The sequence below is a fragment of the Fusarium proliferatum genome (genome assembly GCF_900067095.1).
Source record: "Fusarium proliferatum ET1 genome assembly, contig: FPRO_scaffold017, whole genome shotgun sequence".
Lineage (NCBI taxonomy): Eukaryota > Fungi > Ascomycota > Sordariomycetes > Hypocreales > Nectriaceae > Fusarium > Fusarium proliferatum.
In genome coordinates this window covers 445,324-456,554 of record NW_022194806.1, presented here as the reverse complement: position 1 = coordinate 456,554, position 11,231 = coordinate 445,324, and the positions used below count along the sequence as shown (strand labels likewise).

At 45.8% G+C, this 11,231-nt stretch overlaps 2 protein-coding genes across 2 annotated transcripts; both read left to right on the top strand.

Moving 5' to 3' along the window:
* Positions 1-1,322: 1,322 nt before the first annotated feature.
* FPRO_15928 (uncharacterized protein) lies at positions 1,323-3,730 on the top strand (the record flags this gene model as incomplete). Its single annotated transcript, XM_031224851.1, has 2 exons — positions 1,323-1,682; positions 1,742-3,730. 2 exons carry the CDS (start codon positions 1,323-1,325, stop codon positions 3,728-3,730), a joined length of 2,349 nt encoding a protein of 782 aa, XP_031090069.1.
* A 3,489-nt stretch (positions 3,731-7,219) lies between these two features.
* FPRO_15927 (uncharacterized protein) lies at positions 7,220-11,004 on the top strand (the record flags this gene model as incomplete). Its single annotated transcript, XM_031224850.1, has 3 exons — positions 7,220-8,201; positions 8,408-9,230; positions 9,282-11,004. The coding sequence occupies 3 exons, from the start codon at positions 7,220-7,222 to the stop codon at positions 11,002-11,004; spliced, it is 3,528 nt and encodes a 1,175-aa protein (XP_031090068.1).
* Between the last annotated feature and the right edge of the window lie 227 nt (positions 11,005-11,231).

Here is an 11,231-nt window from a genome sequence, read left to right as displayed (position 1 = left end):
ATCACCTTAGTGTACGAAGTACCCCGCGCAGAGACAGAATTGCAAATCAAAAAGTCTCCCGCGCTAGTTATAGACCTCGATCTTTAGAACCAGGAGCCAAACTGGGTTTAGGGTAATTACTGCTGCGTTGATTATCGTCTGACTGCAAGAGAGCTAATATACCCAAGCTCGGATGGCCAAGCCTGCCGACGATGCGATTAGAGTAGGACGATTGGGAGGCTCCCTAATTGCCGTTGCTAATAATCTAGGATAAGCAGTGTCCATAACGAAGCCTTCCACTCCAAGTTATTGTTAGCTCGATACAACCCCACCATAACAAACAGGGGTATTTATAAATTCTAGAAAATAGCTATTAAAATTATTCAAAAAGTTTAAAAATAAAAGCTACAGTAGTAAATAATAAAGTCTAATTAGTTTTTTATTTTTATTTTTATTTTATAAGGAAACTCTATGAGATTCAGAGCTTAAACCCCTGTAATCAGGTCACGAGGTAACGATAATTCAGGGATTGAACTGTAATGATCTGACCGGATGGTCGAAATAAGCAGGGACAGATGCTGCAGCTAGGGGAAATCACGATTTCGCCACTCTCAGTGTTCATTATCATAACTTAGCAATCAGTGAGATAACTCAAGCCAGTATCTATATAAATAACCCGACTTGTAGAGATGTCTGACTCTATCCAGCTCTCTGATTTTAATTTCTGCAATACATGCTTCTAAAAGAGAGAGGTTCCAGGTATACTGCATCGTCGAGGGTACAAAACTTGGTTTGGTCATTAACCTCGGCAAATGGGTTTAATAAGCGGCATTGGTCGGCCTCCTGCATGGCTGGCTGACTCACCTCCACGCTTATCTCCACAAGGAGCATCATCATCATGATCCTCATCACAAGGACCCTCATCATAAGCATCATACTCGTTCATATGACTATCATGACCATCATGACCACCATAAGCACCACGACCCTGGACATTACCATCTGATAGGACGTTGGTATGCCGTGGCGCTTTTTCAAGTCGTCCATGGCCTGGTAGTATATAACGTAAGAATATGAGGGCACCCGCATCTGTCAAATCAGACTTTTCTCTGTGACAAGCTTAAGGCTTAAAAGAGGCTTCAGCCTTAAGGCCATAAAGGTAAAGAACACCAAAAAGAAAACACATACGGGCGAAATAGTCATCGCCCTTACTGTTACCTAGGATCTTGCTTTTGGCTGAAAAGCTAGATATCCTGATAAGTGACTCCAGAGGCGTATAAATAAGTGGCTGCCTGCTGCTCCTCCCAGACTTTTCTCAGAAACCTGATCCTTGAGGTTCCAACATGGGAAACATATTTGGACGTGAGACAGAGACAAGCCCGCCACCTCGTGAGCTACCTCCCATATTAGCGGCAACAAGACAACGATTATACTATGGAAGTGATCTTCCTTACAAGGACACGTTCCAGAATCGTGGAGTACCACGGATTCAGCACCCTCGTCCTTGCGTATTTTATCCTCGTGGAGCATGTTTATGGGGAACGACCTGTCAATTTTCGCACGAAGGGGCTGTGAATACATTTTCGACACAGAACTCTCGAAAGCCTTGCCGTTTCTTCATGCGTGGTCATTGCAGGCGCGGAGAGGCTTGTAACTTCTCCCATGAAGAGCCCTCTGTCCAAGAATCGACAGAGGCAATAAAGGTACGTATTTGGTCGCTAGTCAATAAGAAATCTCGAGAAAATCGACTAATACGAAATAGGATGATGACTGTGCCGAAAGTTGGGTTCGTGAGCTTGGAGGCACCTGGGTCAAGTTCGGAGACGGAGCGGCAATCATGGATGTCTCACTCCCTTCAGATTTTTCCGCCATTCAAATACGCAATCTCCCGACCAGTGCCTCAGCAAACTCAGTTAGAGCCTTACTTTCTGATGTTGGTATCCCCGTATCAATAAGCGATATACGATATACAAGACCTAAAGATATGCCAAATGGCTTTGCGACTGTCAAAGTTAAAGACCCGACATTTGCAAAGACCGCATGTTCGCGACTACAGACCTGCATTGAACCCCCAGGCCTAATAGTCAACTCGATTCATGTTCCAATCCCTTCAGGATTCCAATTTGGCCAGGTTGATAACAGACAAGTTCGCTGTTCATGGCATCGACCCACTAGAGCATCCAGTCTATACTTTTCAAACAAGAAATTTGCAAGCAGATCATTCTATAAGTTCATAGACGGAGAGTATAAAATCAACAGCATGAAAGCCACGGTGCAGTCTCCTGTTGCAGAGCATCCGGGTCAACAGAATGGGAGATGGAAAATCGATTTAGTTGGACTGAGTGCTAGCATTACGGAGGATGATATCGCTTCTGCCTTTCCTTCGTTTGAAAAGCCTTGTCTGATTACTATTGGAGATCTGAGTTATGACATGGACATAGAAATGGATTCGACTTTGGTCAAGTCCATGCTATACGAGAAAGGCGAGTTGGAAAAATGGAACGTTTCTGACAGTTCTACCGCCAAACGGATCAAAGCCCATGCAACCTTTATGGAAGAATGCCATGCACAAGTTGCCGCCTCTTCTCTCGATGGAACAGAGTTACCATTCAACCATACCGGCAAGCTTTTCGTCCAACTCATTACTTCCGTCAAATTCAAGGTATCAGCCCGCGTTTACGATGCCGTGAAGAAGACAATTGATTCACACAAATCCAATTGGAATCGGCAGTTCATACGTTATTCCGCCCTACCTGAGCGCGGATTTAACCGAATCCTGAAGATCGAGGGTCAAGATCGTCAGCTAGTCGCCCAGGCCAAAAGAGCTTTAGAAAAAATCATTACTGGCACTGTTTTGACGATGGACGGAAAGAATATTTGGTACTCTAACCTCAAGATCAGCAAGAATGCTTACAAGAAGCTTCAGAAAATCGAGCGAGACCTTGAGGTCGTTATCATTCACGATATACGAGCCTCGAACTTCCGGGCTTTTGGCCCTGAGGATCGTTTAGCACAAGCTGCTGAAGCCCTGCAGCAACTCATCAACGAATTAAAAGCAGGCGACCCTGCCATCAAGACAGCAGTTTCTTCAGTCAAAAGGCAACAACTTGATACAGATTGCCCGATCTGCTTTGATGAAGCCGAAGGACCATTGGAGACCTCCTGTGGCCATATCTATTGCAGTCTTTGCTTTTTCAACATGTGTCAAGCAGAAGCATCAACGTCGAGTGATTTCTCAATCAGCTGTATGGGGAACTCTGGAACCTGCGGAAAGATCATCCAAATCTCAGAGCTTCAGACACTCATTCTCTCCGAAACCTTCGAGAACATCCTTGAGGCTTCTTTTGCCTCATTCATACGAAGTCGTCCAGCTGAATTTCGGTATTGCCCGACGCCGGATTGCGATCAAGTCTACCGAGTCTCTTCCTCGGGAAAGCTTCCATCCACGTTTACATGTGCCAGATGCTTTACTCCTACTTGTACGGCCTGTCACGATTCACACCTAGGAATATCCTGTGCAAAGCATAAAGGCGATAGTTCTGAGGATATCGAGGAGCTCATCAAAGCTAAGGAGGATCTAGGTGCGAAAGATTGTCCCAAATGCACTACAGCTCTCCAGAAAGCCGAGGGATGTAACCATATGACTTGTCTAGCTTGTGGAACGCACATCTGCTGGGTGTGTATGGCAACATTCACAGAAGGGAGTGATTGCTACAGACACATGGGTCAGTTTCATGGCAGCTTTGTGTAGTATACTCTACTCTATATTATTACTCTAGTTCGGTTATGCGAGAAGTTTTTGGCACTCAGAAGATATAGCGAACTAACAAGTCTGAGTGTCTTGTTCTTTGAAATGTCGTTAGCTCAAAGGATGTCATGGAGCAATTCGGCCATGGTAGGCCCCCAACACCCTTTGTTGATCAGAACAATTTTTGCAATAGTAGCTACTGGACTCCCTACGAATGATGCCAATCGTTTACCATGGCCAGGGATTTGTGATGTGTCAAGTAGGATGTATGCTGTTACGGTGAGCCAAGGGTTGAAAACACAATAATCTGATGCATATTAGATAAACAAGTGTCAACTACTTAATTCTAATCATTTCCACTTGCCAAATTTGAGGGAGGCTGCTTATTGACATGATTTCTTCCAGGTATGCATGGCTTATAAACGACAGTGACCGTTACCCCTCTTCAGCAAGCAAGAGACGTACGCTTCACCAAGTATGACCATAATCTGACCACGTTCAACAGTTTCAGCGAGAACGCGACCAAAAAAGCCAGAAAGTGTCTGTATCCTGGCAACTTCGATGACTTCATACGCCTGTTGAAAATTGCCGTAAGAGTTGATGACATTGCTTTGATATTCAACAAATCATTAGGGAGAGGACATTGATCATCCCCTTTCACACTATGCATGACTCTCGTAACGAAGGGAGGGATATCGTCGAACTCTGGTAAAAGTTGATTTGCTTCGGCCAGGCTGTCTCACGAAAAAGTAGCCGTTAAGGAATCATTCAATAGTCCGGCAGTGTATGCTCCCAAAAGATATTTGCCAAGTTGTTCCAGTCACTGTTCGAGACTCTTAACGAGTCCGAATTCCCCACGATCATGGCTGAAGGACAAGGTGGCATCTACTTTGTCCACCAAATGACCGTCAACAAACAGGATCCGATCGTGGATAATTGGATTTCCGCGCAGACATCGACAAGATTCAGGATTACTAAACTCAACAGCCTCCCCACAAAGCTTCATCGTCCATTCAGGTTTCCAGGAGGTAAGAGACGTCATTGATCTCCGGCTCATCAGCACCTTGTTTGACCACAGGTAGAGGTCTCTCCGTAGTCGAATGGTGTTACAACTGGCTTTATAGAAGACTTCCTCAGTTGAATTGTTATAGTCTGGCACAATTTCTACACACAGTGACTGGTGTTTGACTAGTCCAAGAGGTTGTGAGCTAGAAGTGTTATTTGCCGCTGAGACCCGTGGCTGAGAGCTTAATCTAGCCGAGAGAAACTAGACTAGTCCAAGAGAAGCATAGATCTTTTCACGAGGATTGGTTTGTTTCGATGTGAAACTGGTTAACACAATGCCCAAATCAAGACACTCATAGTTCGGCTCGTCCGTGTGTTTTTTTTTTGGTCTCGCAACCGGCATCCCGAACATAAGGGATGAGGGACGCTGTATTGTCGGTGCCGTGATTTCTGAGGCGCTAGGACGCCAACCTCGCTCTAATCTCATAGGCCGTCCGGAAAATATCCCAAGGCAGGTTGAAAGGGCCACATACAACGTAAATTATCTCGGCAACAGCAACTTTCTAGATGATACAAAATCGTTGAAAGTAGGAATCGAAAAATAGCCGGTCTATAGCATCCCAAGCTGTTTCATCATGAGATTTGAAAAGGCTTTAGTCATCAAGCTCAGGCTGTCTTTCAATGATCTGCCAGAAAACTGGATCTCTATTGTGGTAGAAGAATATATAATCCCCGGGACTTCTGATAATGGAGCCTTGTTTCGGGCGCTGGGTAATAATTGTAGCTATCAGGTCTTCTATCTTCAGTGTATCTGATTTTCCCGTGGGATGGCGTTCGATTCTAACCCAGCTGAGGTATGGAAAAGTCTGAAATGCTTCTATGGCCCTGGGGAGATCGTGTCCGGGCCAATTGAGAACAGCTTTGGCGGAGGCGTAAATCTCGCGTATGAGATGGATTTGCTTCGATACCTCTTCCTAATAATCTTGGTTTATACAGACTGCGTCGACCCAGAGAACTCTAACTTGAGAGGGAAATCGAAAGGCGCCTAGTGCCGATGCAAGACTTCGTGTGACAGGGAGAGAAATGTGTTTAAATATTATACTTACCCTGCCCTCAGCTTCCTTCCACTCGTAGGAGAGAGTCTCAAATTTAGGTGGCATACCAAGCTTCACGCGCTGCAAACGGCGTCTAATATGATCCCAGCTTGACCGGCATGTAACGCCATGAGCCGAATCTGGCGACCGTTGAGAAGTTTTGTATACATGATGCTCGCTATTCAAATATCACGATGTTGACAGTAAAAGGTGGAGGGGGTCAAACCTCAAATTGAGAACACGCTGCGAGCTGGGTGCCTCTGTAAGCATGTCGGGATGAGTTGCGAGAACATTCTTCTTCTGCAGCCTGACAGTTCAGCTACTGTAACATTGAGAGTGTGGCTGAGCTAACAGTCCATCTTGGCGGCAGACTGAGCTGCGGTCTGCCTTGATCGATAGTGACAATTATACGACAATTATGCCCTGCGCGCCAGCTGCTCCCAACTGCGGGGATATCAGAAATTACTATAACACCATTCAGCAAACTGGCCCAAAACTCTGCACAATACCGGCCGGCTTGGACAACTCTTAAAGCTTCTAGAGGAAAGAGAAAACAACCTTGGCCCATTTCCGTTCTCTATTATGATTTTAAACTCCGATAAACCCTGTTGCTCGACCAGTTGCAGCCACAACAACCCTTTTGATGGGGGGTAAGCAAGCCTCGGGGGGAAATATTAAACGACCCCAAATGCACCAAAATTGGCTGGTGTTCTATCCATCGAGGGGTCGTTTTTTATTTCCCCCCTGAGCAAGGCAGACTTCCGACGCAATGCTACTCCGCAGTTAATATTCCACGTAACTAATCAGCTGACCCTAGCCACTAAACCATTGCTGTCTCGGTGGGATGGGCTTCAATACTTCTAGATCCACATCGCCGATCAATTTTATAGAGTCCACAGGGCCGTCAGGCACGTAATTATGATTAGGAAACTGTCAACAAAAAACCAAGCATAAAATAAACATTTAGTTGTAAAAATATATATTCGGTATAGTAACTTACTTTGTTACACAGGCAGGATAAAGATGCAAAACAAACACTAAGCGACATATGCACTTAGGCCCTGTCATGACTGTTTATTGCGACAGGGTTGCCTAATCCCCCCGCTCACCTCAGCCGCAGTGCCTTCTCTCATGGGATGAAATATTGCCTCGATTCTCCCAGTTTAACGCTTTCTGAAGTCTTAGTAATAAACTTTATACTATTTTCGTATTTTCTGAACGAGCTCTTCTGCCCACCACGACTTTTGGATTGCCGCTGAGCTGAGTACTCGCTATCATCGTCGACTTGACCAACTCCATAACGATACCCCGCTTCTAGCGCTGTTCTAGCTCGATCGAGACAGTTGCCTACAAACTGACCAACGAACCCTTCGCCTGTGCTCGTCTCGCTACAATGTCCGAGCCATCCATAGAAAACTACACGATTGGTTGGATTTGTGCCCTGCAGGAGGAATTTGAAGCGGCATGCCGCATGCTCGACGAGGAATTCGAGGGTCCAGAAACAAGCCACATAAATGATAAAAATACCTACGTGTTTGGTCGCATCGGTGAACGCACCCGCGAACACAATGTGGTCATTGGATGTCTCCCTGATGGGCGATGCGGTATTGGGTCGGCCGCAGTTGTCTCTCAGGACATGGTCAGGTCGTTTCCTAGCTTGAAGTTCGCTTTGATGGTTGGCATCGGGGGAGGTGCTCCGACGCCAGACAGAGACATTCGCCTCGGAGATGTGGTTGTCAGCAGACCACAAGGCAATCTAGGAGGAGTGATACAATACGACTATGGGAAGAGGCTGTCGAATGGTCAATTCCAGCAGACGGGCCAGTTGAACTCTCCTCCACCGGTGCTGCTGGGAGCGATTCCTGAGATGAAACGCCGACATAACGACCCTAAGAAGCCAGATAGGATACTGGAACACCTCAGGCTAATGGACGATATGCCCGAATATAAACGCCCTGCCGAAGATCGACTATACCGTGCCGACTATCAACATAGTGGTGGAATAACCTGCGAGAATTGTGCGGCAAACGGGCTTGAGGTGCGACCACCGCGGGAGACCAAACGAGCAATCACTGTACACTATGGCATCATTGCATCTGCAAATTCCGTTATGAAGAACGCCGAGGAAAGGGACATATATGCTCGAGATCCAGACTTGAAGGTCTTATGCTTTGAGATGGAAGCCGCCGGTTTGATGAACCACTTTCCGACTCTAGTGATTCGAGGAATCTCTGATTATTCGGATTCGCACAAGAACAACGAGTGGCACAGATTTGCAGCACTCGCAGCGGCTGCTTACGCGAGAGAGATTCTTCATGTTCTAAAACCGACTAAGGTGACAGCACTTCCATCATGGGCCGGCCAATACAAACAGAGTAAGTAGCACCATTACACAATACAAGATATCATTTGAGCTGTTTAACGAAAATATCTCTAAACTAAACCTGTAAACGACACGGTTGGACTGTAGCATTCAAGAAGCCGGAAACACAAGAAGGAGAGAAGACTGAGGTCCATGACACATACACTATAAACTACATGAAAATATATCTGTATGCAGCCATATGCTAATATATTGCAGTATTGGAGACTTTGGATACGAAGGTCAACAAGATTTCAAGTGGGGTTCAAGACATGCGATCGCGGCAACTCGATCAAGATCATCAAGTCATCTTCGATTGGATTACTCCTTTTAACTACGGCAGTCAACAGAGTGACTACTTCAAGAAAAGTCAACAAGGAACTACCCAATGGTTTTTAGAGTCGGCAAAGTATCAGTCCTGGCTAGATACAAATGGCAAGACACTGTTCTGTCCGGGCATTCCAGGGGCTGGAAAGACGACATTATCGTCCATCATAATTAACGATCTCCACACGCGATTCTCTGACAACCCTGATATTGGGATCGGTTATATTTACTGCAACTTTCGGCAGGAGGAAGAGCAAACGATTGACTATCTTTTAGCGATTCTGGTTAAGCAACTAAGCCGGAGCCGGCATTACCTGCCAGAGAGTGTTAACTCTCTTCATGGCAAGCACAAGAAGAATGCGACACGTCCATTAGCCAAGGAATTATCGGCGACCTTACAAGATTTGATTGGGTTATATACAAAGGTTTTCATTATCGTCGACGGTCTTGACGAATGTCGCGCACTTGATGCACTTTTGTCTGAAATCTTTAGACTCCAAGACGGGTCCATGATAAATCTTTTAGCAACGTCAAGGCCCATTGCCGACATCACCAAGGCTTTTCGACAGACTCCATGTCTTGCAATCCGCGCGACCAAGGATGATGTCATCCTGTATGTCGAGAGACACATAGGAATGCTGCGGCCAGTCGTCACAACCAAACCGCGGCTTCAGGAACTGATCAAGACAGTAGTATCAGACGCCGCGGACGGAATGTAGGGACCCAGTGAAAAGCCATGCCTAGATTATTGCTGATGAAAGTCTAGGTTTCTCCTGGCCCATATTTACCTTCACTTCTTCAGTGACAAGCTGACGGAGAACGACGTTAGAAGCGCCTTGAAAGAGATCCAGAAGCAAAAGCAGGCATCTGGAGGTAACAAGCACAAATTGCTATCGAGTGCCTATGATACAATGATGGAGAGAATCAACAGACAAAAACTAGGCTTGCGAGAGCTCGCGATCCAGGTTCTCTCGTGGATTACTTACACCAAGCGACAGCTTACGATAATAGAGCTTCAGCATGCCCTAGCCACCAAACAGGGCAACAGAACGCTAGAGTCTGGAGATATAGTGCCCGTTGATGACATAGTCTCAGTATGTACTGGATTAGTCACAGTGGACCGAAGAAGCGATATCATTCGACCCAGTCACTACACTACGCAACAATATCTTCGTGATAAACTGAAGGAATTATCTCCAAACGCTGAGTATAGCATTATGACAACTTGCTTGACGTACTTATCATTTGACGTCTTCAAAGGCGGCTTCTGTCGAACGGATGAAGACTTTGAAGAGCGGATGAGGTTGAACCCGTTCTACCACTACTCTTCATGCTATTGGGGCAGCCATGCTTATGACATCAAAACTTTGAGTCGAGCAGCCATTGACTTTCTCGAATCCACTACAAGAGTAGAGTCATCGGTACAAGCCCTGATGACTCCAAATCTTGCAGGGGCGCTATGGAACCCAGGATATAGTCAAAAGGTTCCAAGGCAACTGTCTGGACTGCATTTGACGGCTTTTTTTGGACTCGAGGACGGCGTGCATGTCTTTGGGTCTAGCTGCTGTACCTTGAACGCGAGGGATAGTGATGGTAGGACTGCGTTGTCCTATGCAGCAGAGAAAGGGCACGAGAGAGTCGTCAAACTGTTTCTCGACAAAGTTGGCCTCGAGATTGATTCTAACGATAAGTGTGACCGAACGCCGCTGTGGTGGGCCGCCATACGAGGGCATGAGGCGATCGTCAAGCTACTTCTTGATACGGGAAAAGTCGATGTTGATGCTCAAGATCGAAAAGGTCGGTCACCGCTCCGATGCTCCGTTGACCATGGTCATAAAGCTATTGTCAACTTACTTCACGATGTGGGAAAATGCGACCCAAATGTTCAAGATGAATTGGGCCAAACAGCACTCTGTTGGGCTGCCAAACGAGGCCAGGCAGCCATGGTCAAACTGCTCCTCAATATGAGTGACGTAGATGTCGATTCTGAAGATGATTTTGGTCGAACACCGCTGTGGTTGGCTGTCGAGAAAGGACACGATACTATCGTCGAGATGCTTCTGGATGCAGGACAAGCCGATGTTAATACTACAGCCGATGATAGTAGCCAAACAATATTCTCGTGGGCCTCCATGCATGGACGAGAATCTATTGTTAAGCTGCTACTTCGTACGGGAAAGGTCCACGTCGATACTAGAGATGCTCACTATAGCCGTACGCCGCTCTCATGGGCTGCCATGCGTGGGCACAAGGCTATCGTGGAACTTCTTCTCAGTCTCAAAGGGGTTGACGCTGATGCTCAAGATTCTACTCATCGAACCCCGCTTTCGCTGGCTGCTGAAAAAGGGCATGAGGCTATTGTGCATCTACTTCTCAATACTGGAAGAGTCAATTTGGAGGCTAGGGATAATCTTTTCGGTCAGACGCCGCTTGATTTTGCTATTGAGCAAAATCGCACGGCCATTATCAATAAGCTTCGTAACTACTAAGGGGCAACTAGCAGCTCAGTAGACTTATATTAAAATATCTCAAAAAAGGTTTAGATTCTATATATCTTCTTATAACCTTAATAATACTTAAGAACTAGTATGTTTAATACCGAAGTCAGTTAGCTTAACCTCTATCTTAAACTCTTATTTTATAAGGTTTATATAAAGCTTAAATTAGGCCTAAAGTAGCTATAATTTTAGTGGCTTATATATATATCTATCTTAAA